Source organism: Myotis nattereri (genome assembly GCF_964212035.1).
Source record: "Myotis nattereri genome assembly, contig: HAP1_SCAFFOLD_89, whole genome shotgun sequence".
Classification (NCBI taxonomy): Eukaryota; Metazoa; Chordata; class Mammalia; order Chiroptera; family Vespertilionidae; genus Myotis; species Myotis nattereri.
In genome coordinates this window covers 182724-202776 of record NW_027669675.1, presented here as the reverse complement: position 1 = coordinate 202776, position 20053 = coordinate 182724, and the positions used below count along the sequence as shown (strand labels likewise).

At 41.7% G+C, this 20053-nt stretch overlaps 1 protein-coding gene across 1 annotated transcript; it reads left to right on the top strand.

Moving 5' to 3' along the window:
• Positions 1 to 3616: 3616 nt before the first annotated feature.
• Positions 3617 to 17956, top strand: LOC308512533 (lymphokine-activated killer T-cell-originated protein kinase-like). The gene is made up of 6 exons (XM_081115474.1): positions 3617 to 4706; positions 8268 to 8410; positions 10015 to 10184; positions 13788 to 13917; positions 16636 to 16815; positions 17309 to 17956. Exons 2-6 carry the CDS (start codon positions 8344 to 8346, stop codon positions 17506 to 17508), a joined length of 747 nt encoding a protein of 248 aa, XP_080971600.1. The 5' UTR covers positions 3617 to 4706; positions 8268 to 8343; the 3' UTR covers positions 17509 to 17956.
• The last annotated feature ends 2097 nt before the right edge of the window (positions 17957 to 20053 follow it).

Here is a 20053-nt window from a genome sequence, read left to right as displayed (position 1 = left end):
TACAAATCAGTCCCTAGGGTCTTTGCATTTCATCTTTCCAGGCAACCTGGAGTGATAGGCCTCCCTTAAGAAAAATAGTTCAGAAGCTAAGAAAACTTTGGCACAGAAAGAGGAAATATGAGCTAGGGCACTCAGCGGCCAATGAGTAGAATGGCCCCACGGCATTCACATAGTTCAGGTATGAGGAGACAAGAAGAAATCCTAAGTCCTCAGGCTGATGTGGGCAACCTCTCCTCTGGCTCCATGCGTGGTACCATCTAACCAGAACCTTGGCTGAGGTCGAGGAAGCGCCCCGTAATGAGCTGGTGTGGGCTCATGGACACATGCAGGACTGGCCCTGGAAAGAACGCAACCTCGCATGGTCTCTGAGCAGCAAGAAGGGGCCCTGCTACCTCCTGAGGAAGAAGAGATTTTGGAGTAAAGCAGGTAAAGAAAATCCCAGGGGATATGATGAACAGAAAAGAGCATCAAGGTCTGAAGGAGCAGTTTCTAGGACTTGTCTGGACCCACTGAAAAGGTCCGGAAGCTCAGTCCTTGTTCAGGAAGAGCCAGGCACAGTAAAGCACAAAATCCTTCTTACTCCTGAGAACAAGTAGTAAAATTATTTACTGCCCACCTCCCTCCAAAACTAAGCAAATTACAAGGGGAAAAAAACATAAGAAAGCTAAATGCTCATTTGGGCATAATCACAAGCACATAACTGATGTAGCATATTGAAAAAGATGATAGCCTGTTTCTTTTTTTTTTAAAGCTTGGCTTTTGGTTTGACAGTTTTACGTTAAATGTCTTATCTTTGAGTATGCATTTACCTTGCTGAGAGGGATCATTATGCTAAGAAAATGATCTATTCTATTGGTATTGTTTATTAAGTAACTACTAATACCACTTTTTATAAATGGATGCAATTAAATCATAGAGTGGCAGCTTTTGCTGAAATTCTCTTCTCCTTTCTGAGCTTATTCTAATCTCTGACTGGAACTTGTGAACAGCTGTCTAGAATGGATGAGATGACCCCATTTGGGTCCCAATCAGCTCAGCAGGAGAGACTGTCATGCTTAGAAGCTGAGTGTCACTGATGTGGTAAAAGTAACAAACTAAAAAAGTAAAAGTGCAGTAGAGGGAAAAACTCACAGGCTAATCCCTCTAATGATCCCTTTACACAGAGCTGAGACTTGAGGAGGGAAATGTTAAAATAATTACTAGAATAATAACTTATACATGTGGTTAAAACACTCAGTGTACTGAAAATAGGGAGCTTTCTTTGAAGATTAGTTTGAAACATAATGTGCCAGAGGCTCCCCCTAAGTGTCCCCAAGCCAGTCTGTTCCCTCTCTGCCTCCATAACGGGTAGAATTTGCCCCAACATACCACCTCACCTTTGTACCCATGCAGAATGTCTTCCATCCAGAGGTTTCAGTGTTTCCACAACTGTAAATTAACAAGCCCCAGCATCACTTCTGTCCACAGAGATGGTTCATTTAAGTACCACAGAAATTCACCGGAATGGCCCTCTCAGGGTCCCCTGACAAGACCTTTGTGTCATCTGGTATTGGATATTCAAAGTGTAAACATACTTGCAGCCTCATTACGGTTCCAAATCTATTGCATCCTTAGCAAGTACCACTGGAAGGATAAATCATCTTTCACCTTGATCAAGGCTGATCAAGACTTCAGCCCTCCTCTTTCCTATCTTATCTGCCCCCAAACCTAAGTGAGGACAGAACATGATGGTTTTTTAAGATGTTTTAGGAATCACTTTGATTAAATAAATACTTGGCCATATATTTTTTTATTCCCCAAACTCGTTATTAATCCAGTGAACAAATATTGATTAGAAACTTACTGTGTTGCCTGCCATTCATGTGCTAGACACAGGGAACACTTCAGTCATGCTCCTCCCTTCATGGGAAGGACAGACAGTAAACAAGAATCAGCCACACTGTGGTCAGTGCTATGAAGATGACAAACGTGATGGGCTGGGTGAGGCAGGTAGGAATGGATGGACCAGGGAAGCTCACTAAGCAGGTGATATTTGAACTGAGACCTGGAGCATGAGAATAAGTCAGACTTTCCCTCCCTTTCTCCCTCCCTCCCTCCCTCCCTCCCTCCCTCCCTTCCTTCCTTCCTCCCTTCCTTCCTTCCTTCCCTTCATATTTTCATGTCTAAAAAAGTATACATCAATCTTTAATATTCCACATTAAAAAAAAGCTCTTTTGTGGTCATTTTATTTTTCCCCAGAGTATAAGGATCATGGGACCAAAAAGAGAGAAAACCACTGTGGTCCATCCCCAACCCTGATTGGTCCATTTCTTGCTCTGACCTCAAAAGGCGCCATTGTGATCCTTTGCAAACCAATCCTATATAAGGTGCTGGCTGAGCCCAGGAAGCTGTGGGTGTAGTAGTGGTTGGTTAGATTGGTTGGTGGTAGTGGATTGGCGGATTGATTGTTGCTTTTTACCTCTTCCTTCTCCTTCTCCTTCTCCTTCTCCTCTTCCTCCTCCTCCTCATCCTCTTCCTCCTCCTCCTGCTCCCCTCCTACCACTGATCCCCTTCAGTGGAAATTTTTTAATCACTATGTGTGATTTTTTTGAGGACGCCTCGTCCCAAGTGGACTTCCAGTGTGGCAATTATGCCATCCTCAGCAGCATTGGAAGGGGCTCCTTCGGTGAGGTGCGACTGGCCCGGCACCTCCTAACCAGCATGAAGGTGGCGGTGAAAATAGTCAGCTGTAAAGATCCCGCAGACGTGGCCAAAGAAATTTATTGTTTGAAAGAACTCAACCACCCAAACATCATCCGATTATTTGAGGTGGTCAACACCAGCCACCAGGTATACATGTTTATGGAATATGCCTGGGGAGGTACCTTATACAATTATCTGAAGAAGTGGGGTCCTTTATCGGAGACGGCAGCACGAGCCCCATTCCGGCAGCTGCTGTCGGCCGTCCAGTACTGTCACCAAAAACATATCGCCCACCGGGACATAAAACCGGAAAACATCCTGCTGGACATCGGGTTGACTATAAAACTGGCTGACTTCGGACTGAGTGCTGTGTTCACAGACGAAAAACTCACCACCTTCTGTGGCACTCCCAACTATAAGGCCCCAGAATTGTTCCGTCTTGAACCATATGAAGGCCCGAAGGTGGACGTCTGGAGCATGGGGGTCGTGCTCTATAAGATGGTGACCGGAGTACGTCCGTTTGTGGGAGAAACCATAGAAGAACTCAGGGAGCACATCTTGAGTGGGGCCTTTTCTATTCCCTCTTTTCTATCTATACCGTGCCACACACTATTAAAGACGATGATCGACATCGACCCCGGCCGAAGACCGAACCTGGGAGTAATTATGCAAGATGTCTGGGTAAACATCGGGGAGGCAGAGACACTGACCCCATACACAGAACCACCGTGGACTGACATAGACCCCCATGTCACTGACATCATGACAACACTGGGGTATGAGCCAAAGGAGATAGAGTCATCCCTGCTGGAGAGGAAATATGATAGTGTGATGGGGACCTACCGGATACTAAACCTGCAACTTACCACCGGCATCCGGACAATAAAAGTAAGTGCCAGGTCCCCCTCATACTCCAACAGAACAGTTTGTACAACCGAGGGGACTTACGGGTCAGAGGCGAAGGGCAGACACCCTCGGAATCCACCACCGAGCCCAGAGTTGAGTGTGCCCACCACCACACCACCGGGGTACGGGTCAGAGACGAAGGGCGGACACCCTCGGAATCCACCACCGAGCCCAGAGTTGAGTGTGCCCACCACCACACCACCGGGGGGGCTGGACTGGAGTACTGGCACACCTCCAATTAGAGTGGAGGTGAAGACGATCATCCGGCCACGCAGTGAGCACTTGCAAAACATCAGCCAGCCTGGCAGTGCACACCTGAAGAACATCAGCCAGCCTGGCAGTGGGCACTTGCAGAACACCAGCCAGGCTGGCAGTGTGCACATGGAGAACATCAGCCAGGCTGGCAGTGCTCACTGGCAGATCACCAGGCAGGCTGGCAGCACAAACTTGCGGAACACCAGCCAGCATGCCAGCGAACAACTGGAGAGCACTTCCCAGCCAGACACCAGGGGGGAGTTAAGGAAACAGAAACTGAACCCAGAACTCCAAGGTGAGAGTAACATGCTCCCTGCCACCCAGAGCAGTGGCAGCCCCGGAGGCTGTAGTGGAGGCACAGAGGAGAACACCACCAACAAAGGCCACGCTAGGTCATCTGGTGAGGAGACCCGAGCTTCTTCACCTGACCATAGCCAGCGCGGAAAGGGGATGGCAAGGAGGATTTTAAGATTTTTGAAAAGATGCTTCTGCTGTACGGGAGACCCTAAAAAACCACGCGTTAAAATTACACGTGTGGTGCCAATTTAACATTCATGCACGGAGTGTCGGTGGCCACACTTCACCCAGACACGCGAAGAGAATAAGAGATTCAATGGGCCACAAGTGAAGAGAAGAAAGTTAACTGAGTGAGACCATGACCGGACAGTACACCACAGCTCACTTGGGCAAACGCGAGGGGAAGCCTGTTCACCAACGCTCACCGACCACAACCTGAGTGGAGGACAGCTAACCACAGCCCACTTGGGCAAACGCAAGGGGAAGGCTGTTCACCGACGCTCACCGACCACAACCTGAGGGGAGGACAGCTAACCACAACCTGAGTGGCCCCAGGCTGGAAGCAGGTATCTGGGATTTATTTATCTTCTATAATTGAAACTTTGTAGCCTTGAGCGGAGCTCAGGGCCAGCCAGGGCAGGCGGGAAGCTTGGCTTCCTCCATCGCCGGGGGCAACCTAAGCCTTCTGCTCACTCCAATTCCGTGGTCACTGCCATCTTTGTGATGGACTGATGGAGTGAGGGTGTGATGGTTAATTTGTATATTACTCTTTTATTAGATAGGATTCCTTCCAGTGTTCTGAACTTTGTATCTTTATTTGTCACCAGTGTTCTGAAATTTCACAGTGACATGCATAGGTGTGGGATTCTGAAAATTCCTGTTCTTAAACTTTTAAGAAGTTATGTTTAAAATCCTTTACTGACATTTTTCACCCCTGTCTTCCTATTCTTTATGTGGATGTTCTACTTACTGGACTGATCTCTGTTTTTTCCCTGATTTTCCTATTTTCTCTTTGTTCTATTTTCCGAGAGATTTTCCCAACCTCATCTTCTGATACTTCTATTGAGTTTTTCATTTTTGTCTATTTTGTTTTTAACTAATTATCTGAAAGTTTTCCTTTTTAAAATGGCATCCTAAGTCTTTTGGGAGTGCTAGAAATGTTCTATATATTGATCTTGATGGTGATAGCATGTATGAAAACTCATTGAGCATTTAGTATGCATATGGTCATGAATTACTGTGTTCCTGTATGTTCACAGGCATTCAACTTTACCAATAAACCTCAAACTAAAGACCCTCTGCTTTAGCCCCTTTCAGAACTAGTTTTCAGTCTTGAGAAGCTGAGGAGACAGGGAATGGGCAACTGCCTAGAGATACAGTATCAGGAAGGGTATCGAGGAATCTACCTGCTTATGAATAAGTTCAAGAAGTTCATGGGGCCTGTTGTCATTTATTTTCATCTGCTTTCTAGCTTCCAAAAGTCTGTTGTGTCTGCTTTGTTATCTCCATCCTTGTTGGTGGGTATATGTCTTAAACTATCCATTTGTTTTTACATGACTGAGGCTTCAGCGGGATCAAAATTGTATATGTATGTTCAAGGTATCAGTGGTCTAAAGCAGTGGTTCTCAACCTTCTGGCTCTTTAAATACAGTTCCTCATGATGTGACCCAACCATAAATTATTGTCGTTGCTACTTCATAACTGTAATGTTGCTACTGTTATCATAATGTAAATATCTGATATGCAGGATTGTCTTAGGCGACCCCTGTGAAAGGGTCGTTCGACCTCCAAAGGGGTCGCGACCCACAGGTTGAGAACTGTGGTCTAAAGTATGTGTATATATATATATATATATATATATATATATATATATATATATTTTTTAAATATATTTTATTGATTTTTTACAGAGAGGAAGGGAGAGAGATAGAGAGTTAGAAACATCAATCAGCCGCCTTCTGCACATCTCCTATTGGGGATGTGCCCACAACCAAGGTACACGCCCCTGACCGGAATCGAACCTGGGACCTCTCAGTCCGCAGGCTGACGCTCTATCCACTGAGCCAAACCGGTTTCGGCTAAAGAATATTTTTAATGTTAAATGAAGTTTGCATCCCCAGAATAAACCCAACATAGTTTTGATGTATTATTTTTTAAATATATACTGATAGATTTAGTTTGCTATTTGTTTAGAATTTTTGCATCTGTGATATAATTGATACTGACCTGTGGTTTTCATTTTATTGCTGTTTCTGTTTAATTTTTTTCTTATATATTTTTTATTTATTTCAGAGAGGAAGGGAGAGGGAGAGAGAGATAGAAGCATCAATGATGAGACAGAATCATTAGCTGGCTCCTGCATCCACTGGGGCTCGAGCCCGCAACCTGGGCATGTGTCCTGACCAGGAATTAAACTGTGACCTCCTGGTTCATAGGTCAACACTCAACCACTGAGCCACGTCAGCCAGGCTCTGTTTAATTTTTGTAATTAAGTTTATACTAGGCTCTTAACTCTTTTTCTTTCTATTCCTTGGAAAAAATTGAATGCTAGGTCTCTTGAAAGTTTAGTAAACTCACCTGGAAAGTTATCTAGGCTTTGTATTTCTTGTGGGAAGATTTTAAAATCCTGATTAAATTTCTTCTTTCATCAATTTTCTTAGATTTTTTTTCCTTAGAATTTGACCATTTTGTCTTTTAAATTTATTGTTTAAAAGTTTTATTATTTTTTAATCTTTATTTGTTGAAAGTATTACATATGCCCCCCTTCTACCCCCTTGATCCACTTCAGCCCACTAAAAGTTTTATTCACTTTTATTTTTTAACCTCTGCTGTTTCTGTAGTTACGTCCTCACTTTTTATTGCAATATTATTTGTGCCTCCTTTTATTTTTTTCCTTGTGCAATCTCTGTTTTATTAGCCTTTTCAGTAAACTAACTTTTAGCTTAAGTATTTTATTCAGATTTTATAGTTTTTATCATTATATAGATCAGGATATTTTACGGGAAAGGTAAAGGATAGACTTGGTCACTGAATTCTAAACATTCAAGAGTTAAAACTTGAAACTTAAAAAATATATTTTTCATAAGATGATGATATGAAAGAGATTATCCCCAAATGCTCTTGTTATCTAAAACTGGAGGTATAAGAATAGTGTAGACAAACATATGAATGATAGATGTATATGAAATAAGAAATCTAGTGATCCTTTGAGTACATGTTTTTTGATTTAAAGAAGAAAAAGTCCTGCGGTCATAGAGGTATGCTTATGAGGGTAGTACAAAGCTAAATGGATTCTCAGTTCAATCTGTTGTTGTGTTCTTACAGATAAACTTTAACTTTTGAGGCTATTTTACTAACCTTTGTGCCTATATGCTGTATATACTTTACTTCCATAATTTGCTGTACTCATAAATAAATGGCTACCTTGTCAGGTAAATATTTCTCTGATTTTGTTTTACCTGTTTATTTATTTAGGTCTCAAAACATTTGCACTTTAAATATTAAGCCAGATAAACAACACAGTTTACATTTTCTCTCTCATTTATATCTTTATTATTACTGCCTTAAGCTCATGTCTTTAAGTATTCAGTGAAGGTAGAGATGGATTGGTTAGTGGAGAGGCATAATATTTGTTGGAGAAGAACAGTCTGCTGCTATATGGACGATTACATATGGGCCAAATGTTTCTTGTATGTCTCTTATTTAAATTGTTTCTTAGAGATTAGTGTTTATTATTTAGCATTTTAGAACTTCTCTGTGGTACATATGGTTAAATGTTTGATAAGTAGTTGGTAGTGCAACATGCTTGGTTAGAAAAATTTAAAAATAGTAATCTTGAAGTTTAAAGTTTATGACAGTCCATCTTTTTTCTTCTAGTTTTCTCTTTTTATCCCTCCTTTCCAGCAATAGATATCAGACTACTCTTGTAATCAAGATATATCAGCTATTTATCTTCCAGATTGAAAAGGAAATGTAGAAGAGGTGTTGATAGTATAAAATTTTGTAAATTTAAAATAAAACAACAAATTATCAAGTCCTTTTCAAAAATTGGAAGTTCTTGTTAGTCATTTGGAAATAAATGTATTATGTTTATTATTATTTATACATTTTATGATTATTTTTTAAAGATCTCCAAGAGGCTTGTCTCATTCTCCTTGGGCTGTGAAAAAGATTAATTCTAAATGTAATGGTGATTATCAAAGTATGTATCAAAAGAGATTAACTGGTGAAGCTAAGATTTTGAAAAACCTTCATCATCCAAGTATTATAGGTAAGTTTAAATTTTATTTGGTAGCAGGATCTTGTATATTATTCTGTTTATCAGAAACAGTTTATATAATTTCTTAACCATTTTCAGTAATAAAAATGAAGAGGATGGTGGTAGAGTTTGGTAAGAATCAAATTAAGGTAAACATTCTAAAATAAAAGTTAGTTTACATTTTTAGATGCTTAAGTATATATTTAAAACATCGTGGGATCACTTATATATGGAATCTAATGAACAAAATAAACTATGAACAAAAAAGACCCAGAGACATTAAAGCATGCAACAGACTGACTTGTTTCAGAGGGAAGGCAGGAGGTGGGGGGAAGAGATTAACCAATAAACTTATAAGCGTATATGCATAGCCCATGGATAGACAAGGCCTGGGGAGGAGGCAGAATCAGGGTGGAGAGAGTCAGTGGGGACATCTAATAATTTCAACAGTAAAGATAAATTTTAAAAAATAATAGTTTAAAAAATCATGGGAATAGTTAGTCGTGCCCTAGCTGCCTTGGCTCAGTGGATAGAGCGTCAGCCTGTGGACTAAAGGGCCCTGGGTTCAATTCCGGTCAGGGGCACATGCCTGGGTTTCACGCTCGATCCCCAGTAGGGGGCATGCAGGAGGAAGCCCATCAATGATTCTCTCTCATCATTGATGTTTCTATCTCTCCGTCTCCCTTCCTCTCTGAAGTCAATACAAATATTAAAAAACATATTTTAAAAGAATAGTCATGATGCTGGTACTATGGAGAATTCAGGAATATAGAGTGATCTTCATTTAGATATAAGTAGGGCTCGAACCGTTATATTAAGGAATGCATAAGATATTTTAAAATTTTAATTTGTGATACTATTTGTAAAAACTGAAGGCATTTTAAATTAGATGACTGAATTAATTTTATAAATAACTAGAGGCCCGGTGCACAGATTTGTGCACTGGTGTGGTCCCTCAACCTGGCCTGTGCCCTCTTGCAATTTGGGACCCCTCAGGGCATCTTGGAGAGCTGGTTTCTGCCTGATCCCCACAGGCCAGGCCGAGGGACCCCACCAGTGCACGAATCCGTGCACCGGGCTACTAATATGCATATAAGATCTTTGGTTAATCTCTTCCTGCCACCCCCCCCCCCCCATATTTCATCAGTTTGTTCCATGTTTCCATGCCTGTGGTTTCCGCTCCTGCGCTGAGCGTCTGCCCCCTGGTGGTCAGTGTGCATTATAGCTACCAGCCAGTTGCTTAGGCTTTTTTATATATAAACTAGAGGCCCAGTGCACGAATTTGTGCATAATTGGGGGGCCGATGGCAGGGCCAGCTGGCCAGGGGGTAGGGGCTGCAGGAGGTTGGCTGTGAGAGTGCACTGACCACCAGGGGGCAGCTCCTGCATTGAGCATCTGCCCCCGGTGGTCAGTGCACGTCATAGTGACTGGTTGACCAGTCATTCAGGTTGTTCCGTCATAACGATTGCTTAGGCTTTTATATATACATAGATAGATAGCTGTTTCATTATATATTTGTCAGTGTTAATCAAGGTCCATTTTCAGTCACAGTACTATGAAAAACGTAAGTACTGTTGTCTTCCCTATTCTAGTAGAAAATGTTATGTTTCTTTAAGGTTATCGTGCTTTCACTGAAGCCAATGATGGTAGTCTATGTCTTGCTATGGAATACGGGGGTGAAAAGTCTCTAAATGACTTAATCGAAGAACGAAATAAAGACAGCCACGATCCTTTTCCAGCAGCCACAATTTTAAAAGTTGCTTTGAACATGGCAAGAGGGTTAAAGGTAACTGTACCATTATATTTTACGTGACTTTTGTGGAACATTAGACAACTAAGTACAGTCTAGCCCAGCCGTGGGCAAACTACGACCCGCGGGCCGGATCCGGCCCATTTGAAATGAATAAAACTAAAAAAAAAGACCATACCCTTTTATGTAATGATGTTTACTTTGAATTTATATTAGTTCACACAAACACTCCATCCATGCTTTTGTTATGGCCCTCCGGTCCAGTTTAAGAACCCATTGTGGCCCTCGAGTCAAAAAGTTTGCCCACCCCTGGTAGCCGGTGTGCCTCAGTGATTGAGCGTCGACCCATGCACCAAGAGGTTGCCCATTCAATTCCTGTTCAGGGGATGTGCCCAAGTTTTGGGCTTGATCCCCGGTGAGGGCCGTGCAGGAGGCAGCCAATCGATGTTCTCACTCATGGGTATTTCTATCTTCTTTTCCCTTTCTCCCTCTCTAAGAAATAAAAACATATTAAAAACAAAGCAAAACCACCCTAACTGGTTTGGCTCAGTGGATAGAGCATCGGCCTGTGGACTCAAGGGTCCCAGGTTCGATTCCAGTCAAAGGCATGTACCTTGGTTGCGGGCACATACCCAGTAGGGAGTGTGCAGGAGGCAGTTGATTGATGTTTCTTTCTCATCGATGTTTCTAATTCTCAATGGGGAAAAAAAGGAGACATATGTACTACTATTTGTAATACTTTAAACAATAAAGAAAAAAACAATAAAATATATTTAAAAAAAAAAAAACTCAGAAAAAAAAAACAAAGCAAAACCAAGTACATTACATACCTAATCACATGGTAGGATTCTTCTCCAACCCCGCAAAAGAAGGGGTTGCCTTGAGTCAGCGGTTCTCAACCTGTGGGTCGCGACCACTTTGGCAGTCGAACGACCCTTTCACAGGGGTCGCCTAAGACCATCCTGCATATCAGATATTTACATTATGATTTATAACAGTAGCAACATTACAGTTATGAAGTAGCAACGAAAATAATTTTATGGTTGGGTCACAACATGAAGAACTGTATTTAAAGGGCCGGAAGGTTGAGAACCACTGCCTTAACACATTGTTTGCGGGTAGTTTTTATTGTGCGCTAACAGGTGGCACGGGCCGTTTTTGCAGTTGAATAGATTACCGTTATACCTGGAAGTACATACATAATTCACCATTGTATGTGTTAGAGACCCAAATTTTGTCCTTTGGAATTCGTATATCTGCATGTTAGCATCCCTTTAGAGCAATAAAAAAGTATAAAAATAAACGTATTTATATGTTACCCGCATTCTACCGCTAGTCTATAAAAAACGTATTAATACGTGTCCCGCGCTCTACTACCAGTCAACGTAAAATGTATAAATACGTTTCCCGCATCCAATGTGTTAAGTGAAAGTTTCCTTATGGCAGCGGTTGCCAACCTTTCGGACCTCACAGACCACCAGTTGGTGACCCGCTGCCTTATGGAATATTTTATGTTACAGAGTGTACTATTTCCTTATTTTGAAAGACCTTCACATAGTCCGAAATAACGAAATAACCCAAGTTAGGCAGTTTTGCTTACAGAGATCACATGTTAGATTTAGTTATGAAAGGATTAAATTTAACACAAATTTATGATTACTGGGGGTGTAGCCTAACCCCCTGTTGATGTAAACAAGCTTCTTAACGATTGTTTTGTGGCCCTAGCTGGTTTGGCTCAGTGGATAAAGCGTCACCCTGCAGACTTGAAGGGTCTCGGGTTCAATTCTGATCAAGGGCACATGCCTGGGTTGTGGGCTCAGTCCTCAGTGGGAGGAATGCAGGAAGCAGCCGATCAGTGGTTCTCTCATCATGGATGTTTCAATCTCTCTCTCCCTTTCCCTTCCTCTCTGAAATCAATAAAAATATATTTTAAAAAAAAGATTTGGGATAGAGGTTTTGGCATCATGAATAGTCATCTATAGCAGCAGTCGCCAACTTTCAGACCTCACGGACACCAGTGGTCAGTGGACCACCAGTTCGCGACTGCTGATCTATAAGTCAAGTGAAAATAGCTCTCAATTTTATGCAAATAAATTATTGTGCCTTTGGATGGACACAGTGTTAGAAATAAAAATAATTCCATATCCTAAATAACTTAAACAGAAGTAGTGATGGCCCCAGAAAACTGTTGGATGACTCAAATGCAGATTAGGTAATGATACTGATGTCAAAATTGTACATTAGAGTTTAAATAAAATTGATATATGAAGTGTGAAATTGGAGAAAGGCAATATTTCTAAAGATACTTATTTTTTATTTTTAAATATATTTTTATTGATTTCAGAGAGGAAGGGAGAGGGAGAGAAACATCAGTGAATAGAGAGAATCATTGATTGGCTGCTTCCTGCCTGCGCCCCACTGGGGATCAAGCCCCCCCAACCTGGACATGTGCCCCAACCAGGAATCAAACAGAGACCTTCTGTTTCATAGGTCTACACTCAACTACCGAACCCTGCCAGTCAGGCTAAGTATATATTTTTAATAAGCGTATAGAAAAAAAAATTTTAAGTGGATAGGATAAACTAAACCAAGAATTTGATTATTTAATAAATGACTTTAAATATATATAATAGAATTAATAAATTACGTATTTGAGCATATTGTCTTTATGATGGGCAACATTTAAATGAAGCACAGTGAGTATTTCAAGTTATATTCCAATATTTTTGTCTGCATCGCTTTCAAACCCAGTCATAGAGTAGATGCTCAAATGCTGATGAATGAACAAATAACAGGTTTGTAAGACATTTTTTATTATGGATGAATGTTGTTAGTTGTCAATTCTAAGAAAGGATTAATGTGTAAAACAAAAAATACTCTTAGATTATATTTCTGCTTCCTCTTCTTGTAGCCCTTTGTAGGGGAGGGATGGAGGGAGCGAGAGCAAGAGTGAGAGGAGAGGGGGAATGGGAGAGTGAAAGAGAGGGTAGGAGCGAGTGAGAGAGAAACATCTGTGAGAGAGTCATCAGTTGGTGAGAGAAGAGAGGGAGAGAGAGAGAGAGAAACATCAGTGAAAGAGAATCATTGATTGGCTGCTTCCGGCACACCAAGACCGGGAGTAGAACCACTGGATGCATGGGAAGATGCTCAACCAACTGAGCCACACTGGCGGGGCTTACTGATGTTTAAAGAGAGAGGAAACGGGAGGGAGAGAGAGAGAGAGGGAAACATCGATCAGTTGCCTCCTACACATGCCCTGACTGGGGATTGAACCCAAACCTAGGTACATGCCCCAACAGGAATCAAACCTACAACTTTTTTGTGTACGGGACAACGCTCCAACTAACTTAGCCACCTGGCTGGGGCTTCTGCTGTAGCATCTTTTGATATAAAAGTATTAAAAAGGGTTTGTAAATAAAAAGCTTATCGACAAGATTTCCAACATATCTCTTAGGTTTCTGGTATGTTTGACAGACCAAGATAACATGAGATATTTCCTTCTCTAGCTTCAAATAATTTGAAATGATGGTATAATCCTATAGTTTATGAAGGGAGTTCAAATTATATTTGTTTGAAGGTTATTTATGTGTATTTAGTTTGTATTTTTGTTCATATATGTTAAATTTTCCACTATTTTAGTATCTGCACCAAGATAAGAAGTTGCTTCATGGAGACATAAAGTCTTCAAATGTTGTAATTAAAGGTGATTTTGAAACAATTAAAATGTGTGATGTAGGAGTCTCTCTACCATTGGATGAAAATATGACAGGTGAGTAGTATTCTAATTTGTAAAATTTCTTTAATATAGTTTTAAAATTTCTAATTTTTACACGTTTAAATAAATAACTTTACATTCTTCAAAAATAAAAAACTATTCATAAAGTGTACAATAAAAATTATCCTTCCTGTATTTTTCACTCAGCCACCAGTCCCGTCTCTTGCCACATACACAGTATAAATTATTGTTTTCTTATTAATATATATTATAACTGAAGATAACTTTAGGAACTATTTCTAACCTAGATTGGGATTTTAAAAAAATGGTAGAAGATCTGGGAATAGAAAATGAAAAATTTTAAAAATATTTTAATTGTTGTTGTGAATCCTCACCCAAGGATATTCCTCCAGTTGATTTTTAGAGAGTGGATGGGAAGGAGAGAGGGTTGGGGGGAAGAGAGAGAGAAACATGATGCAAGAGACACACATTGATTGGTTGCCTCCCACACATGCCCTGACTGGGGCCCAGGACTGAACCTGCAACCCAGGTATGTGCCCTGGGCCAGGAGTTGAACCTGTGACCCTTTGGTGCCTGGGCTGATGCTCTAACCACTGATCCACACCAACCAGGGTGAAAATAAAATTTTAATAAGATTTTATAAAGGAATTCATTTAGCGTCAATACATTGACAAGGTTTGGGAAACTGATAGAAGAAGAAACTAGAGTGGAAGTAGGAGAGAGGTGCTAGCAAACGCCAGTATTCCACTTTTTGCCCCATCCCACCCCACTCATTCTTCTCACTTTATTGTAAACTAGTGTCCCCGTGCACAGATTCGTGCACATTGAAAGTTAATTAGAAGAAATATTTTAATATCTCTATTCGCGTCTTGCTAATGAAAAGAAAATAGGATTCTACTGAGTCTCCTATCTACCAACTCTAGGACTTCTGTAAGGATGAAATGAGATGTGGCATGGGAAAATGCTTCACAAACATTTGGTTAAACTGTAAAATGTTTGCACCTGGCTATAAAGCCAGTCAGGTTCCTGGGCTGAAGAAACTCCAAGGTTGCTAGTCTCTAGGGAGAGGAAGCCGGGCGTTGCTATGTGACATCATTACCTGGCGCCCACAGCAACCATTGCTGGGCTGGGCTAAGCTGTGGGCCCCACTTTGCGCCATGGGGTCTTGGCAGTGTTGGCTGCGACTTGGTGGGGTATTGCTCCAAGATGGTGGGGCCTGTGTTCCACTTGGGGGAAGCCTAGTGTTGGTTTGTCGGTTTTCTGTTTGCACATCATGATAGCTCCTGTGTTGTGTCTGCCCTCTGGTGGTCAGTGTGCATCATAGCTACCAGTCGGACGGACGAACACAGCCTTTTACATATATAGATACTGTTCATTCTCTTAGGGAATTTAAGTTTTATTCTTAGTGAGAACCAAGAGACAGCTTCAAAGAAAAAGCTTCTGCTTTTAACATATTTAATAACATTTAAATTTTTCTCTTTATATGAATGCTATTTAGAATACACACACACACACACACACACACACACACCTTAATTTCCAGCTAAAGTTAAGGTCTATAAGTTGAATTGAAGGAAAAAGTCAAAATAAAGTCATGAACCCTCAGTCTAACTACTACAGATATGAAACTTTAGAAAAGGAGAATTTTTTAAAAAGAATAAAAATAAGATTTTCTAACGTAATTTTCTCAATCCTTAATACATGAAGTAGATAAAACTAAGATGTAAAAAAATTAAAAGACTGAGTAGATAAGGTCAGTCTATGCATTAGAAAATTGATTATATATATTGGTTAGGATATAAAAAAAACCCTTGGTTTACAAAAAGTAGAAGTAGCCGATTGTTTGATATTCATTTTCCTTAGTGAAATACATCTAGATATTAGTAACATAGTTGGAAACAATAAAGAAAAAAACACAAACAAATTTTTAAATTTAAAATACTTATAATTGATTCTAGGCTGAATGAAGAAATCAAATTCTAGTTGTAAAATATTTAGAAAACAGTGAGACTGTAATAACAAATTAAAAGCAATTTGTTAGGGTCAAAGCTACACAAAGGAACACATTTTCATTATTTAACCTTTATGAAGTTGAGTCATTTCCTGAGCAAAAGCCAATATGTGATTCGACTCTTTCCCTTTTCCCTGATTTAGCAATCATAGAAGCATAGAAATGGTATTTCTCTCAGCCTAATAATAGCATAGTTTGAAAAATGAAGAAACAGGCACAGAGTAAATGTTTAAGGTTACAGAGCTTGTAAATGTCTTTGAACCCAGGCAAGACAATCTTGCTCTAGAGCAGAGGTCCTCAAACTTTTTAAACGGGGCCAGTTCACTGTCCCTCAGACATTCCACACATGTGCACTGTGGGCCTGGGACGAGTCGGCTGCTAAGCAGGACAGGCAACAGCGGCAAAAACACCCGGCGGGCCGTAGTTTGAGGACCCCTGCTCTAGAGTCTGTACTAACATCCACAATCTTTATATTCTTACCACTTTCTAAAAGAATTGCTGATTCTCTACACCCTTGGCAACTATCCAGCTTTTTTAATATTTATCCATCTGATAAGGAAAAAGTAATTTGTATTAATTATTGAGGTTGAGTGTATTTTTTCATGTTTACTGGCTAGACTTGATAACCTTTAAACCACCTGTCAAATCATTTGCCCATTTTGGTGGTCGTTGTTTGCCTTTCTCTGTGAGTTCTTGTGCTGGCCCTTATGACAGTTCTACCTGTGTTTTGCTTGTTTCAGTAACTGACCCTGAGGCCTGTTACGTTGGCACTGAGCCTTGGAAACCCAAGGAAGCTTTGGAGGAGAATGGTATTATTACTGACAGAGCAGACATATTTGCCTTTGGCCTTACTCTGTGGGAAATGATGACTCTGTGTATTCCACACATTACTCTTGCAGATGATGGTGATTATGATGAAGGTATAACTACATATTTTTAATGTAAAACTCAATCTCTTTGGTTTGAAATAAGATTAGTTTGTAAAGTTACATTTTATTTTTCTATTAAGTTAATGTTAAAAAGAACAAGGTGTTTGATTTAGTTGCATGAGTTACAGATTATATTATTGTTGACTAATTTGGTATCATCTTGGTTTAATTGCATACAAATGAGATGTAGATTAATTCAGAACAGGGAGGTAAATTGAGAAAATTCAGAGGAACAAAAAGTTACCTTAAAAACTCTCTTTGCCTGAGAAGATTAGAAAGCTGTTATATTAAGGGTTGATGATCATAGATTAAATCCATGTAACAAATGCATGACAATAGCTATTCTACACCATGGGAGGACAATGGAAGAGACTGGTATAATGAAAAGCAAACTGGATGATGTTTCAGAAGGGTGAGTGAGCAGTCGATAAGTTTTTCCATGATTTAAAGTGATTTTATTTGTTTCAAACTTTCTCATGAGCAGATAAAACTTTTGATGAAAGTGACTTCGATGATGAAGCATACTATGCAGCTTTGGGAACGAGGCCACCTCTTTATATGGAAGAACTGGATGAGACATACCAGAAAGTAATCGAGCTCTTCTCTATGTGCACTAATGAAGACCCTAAAGACCGTCCTTCGGCTGCGCACATTGTTGAGGCTTTGGAAATACATGTCCAGTGATCTCATATGCACAAATACCTGAGCTTCCAGTAGGGCTCATATATATAACTGTTCTCTTTACTGTAATACGTTTATGTAGTTACTGTGAGAATCCAGTTATTAGACTGTTTGAAAGTGGCCTGTTTTAGAACCATAGCACCTTGTTAACATTTGAAAAACTTTGTATTATAAAGGTATTTCATTAGTATTTAATATCGTAGTGGGTTTTCTCTAAAACTTAAAAAACCTTTAGACTTAAGGAACAAGTACTGTAATTTGTTCATAGAGATTTAAAACACTAGCAAAATACCATAAACTCCTATGTCTAACATTAATTTGGGTAAGGGAACCAGTACTTTTATTAGTGATTTTCCTTGAATATTCTCTACTTAAATGGATCAATTTAAATTAGCACTTTGAAGTACAGAAGTTTGATTTTCTTTTAAAACATAAAACTATGCTGGTCTTTCTTGGCTGATATGCTTATTAAATACTAGGGGCCCGGTGCATGAAATTCATGCACTGGGTGTGTGTGTGTGTGTGTGTGTGTGTGTGTGTGTGTGTGGAGGGGAGTGTCCCTCATCCCAGCCTGCCCCCTCTCACATACTGGGAGCCCTCAGGCATTGACCCCCATCACCCTCCGATCGCCTGATCGGCCCCTTGCCCAGGCCTGACGCCTCCGCCAGAGGTGTCAGGCTTGGACAGGGGACCCCCATCTCCCCCGATCACTGGCTCTGGCCCCCGCCCAGGCCTGAGGCCTCTGGCCCAGGAATCATGCCTGGGCAGGGGACCCCCATCTCCCTCTGATCGCTTGCTCCACCCCCCGCCCAAGCCTGACGCCTCTGACCCAGGCTTCAGGCCTGGGCAAGGGGACCATCATATCCCGCCAATCCCCGGCTCCGCCCCCCACCCAGGCCTGATGCCTCAGCCAGAGGAGTTGACCCTCATCACCCTCCAATCACCAATCACCGGATCGGCCCCTTGACCAGGCCTGAGGCCTCTGGCAGAGGTGTCAGGCCTGGGCAGGGGACCCCCAGCTCCCCGCGGTTGCAGGCTCCGCCCCTGCCCAGGCCTAACGCCTCTGGCCTAGGCGTCCGGCCCGGGCAGCGGGGACCTGCAGTGGCAGCGGGGGGCGCCGCGATTGTGGGCTTCGCTTTAGGCCCAGGCAAGGGACCCCTAGCTCCTGGGACTGCCAGCTTCGACCGTGCCCAGCTCCCATCGCTGGCTCCACCCCTACTTCCTGCTATCACTGGCCAGGGCGGCAAAGGCACCTGATTCTCTGATCATGGCTGGGGCCGCCGTTGCCCTGCCCCCCAGCTCTTAGCTCCCCACTGGGTTTCTGATCACTGTCAGTGGCAGGGGGCTTCTTCCTGCTTTCCCTTTCGCCTCCCTGCATTGTGCCTACATATGCAAATTAGCCGCCATCTTGTTGGCAGTTAACTGCCAATCTTAGTTGGCAGTTAACTGCCAATCTTAGTTGGCAGTTAATTTGCAATAGCCCTGATTAGCCAATGAAAACGGTATCGCCGTACGCCAATTACCATTTTTCTCTTTTATTAGTGTAGATTAGTGTAGATGGTCATTGGAAGCTGAGAGAATATGGCACAGTAGCTCCTTGGGTATTTCCAAACATTTTCGGTTAAGGCTTGTCTTGTCCTCTTGGTTCTCCTCAAATCTTTGGTGTTTGCTTTCATTTATTAAATGTATTTCTGTACTGAGATCCTTTTTTATTTTTTGTTTTCTAATCTAGCTCTTAAGCATTTTACAGGTCTTGTGTAAAAATAATAAAAGTAATAGGATGATACAGAATAACGGACACTTTAGTTAACCAGAAGGTGTATTATCTATTTTATACTCCCGTTGATCTGAGTGTTGTCATTAAAGTTGCAGAATGAATGTGAGTAGATTTCTTTCCCTCTCTTGGCCTTATTTTGTTAATCTGAAAATGAGGGTGACTTCGGTCAGTAATTTCTATCTGTGAACCATAGCTCTGAAGAGAGCTGAGCCTAACCAGAAGAATCGAGCGTAGCCCCCCAAAGCCAAGCTAACCCCAAAGAGCTGAGCCTAGCCCCAAAGGGCAAACGCGAGGGGAAGCCTGTTCACCAACGCTCACCGACCACAACCTGAGTGGAGGACAGCTAACCACAGCTCACTTGGGCAAACGCGAGGCGAAGCCTGTTCACCAACGCTCACCGACCACAAATTGAGGGGAGGTCAGTTTACCACCGCTCACCGGCCAGAAATTGAGGGGAGGTCAGTTCACCACCGCTCACTGGCCCGAACAGTAGTGGAGGATAGCTAACTACAGTCACTCGGCCAAATGTGAGGGGAAGGCAGTTTGTTATGCCCAGAGCTCGGGGTCCCCAATAATCCACCACCAGGGAGCCTCCTCCGATGCAAAAGCAACGAGTCTTTATTGATCAATTCTAGAATTGGCTCCCAGCCTCTATCCGGCACAGCGGTGAGGCGAGAGACCGTGTCCCAGGAGAACAAAGGTTATATAGGGCTAGCTATTTGGGGTGGGCTTTAGGGGTGGCGTGAGTTACAGAGATTGGTCAGGGTTTTA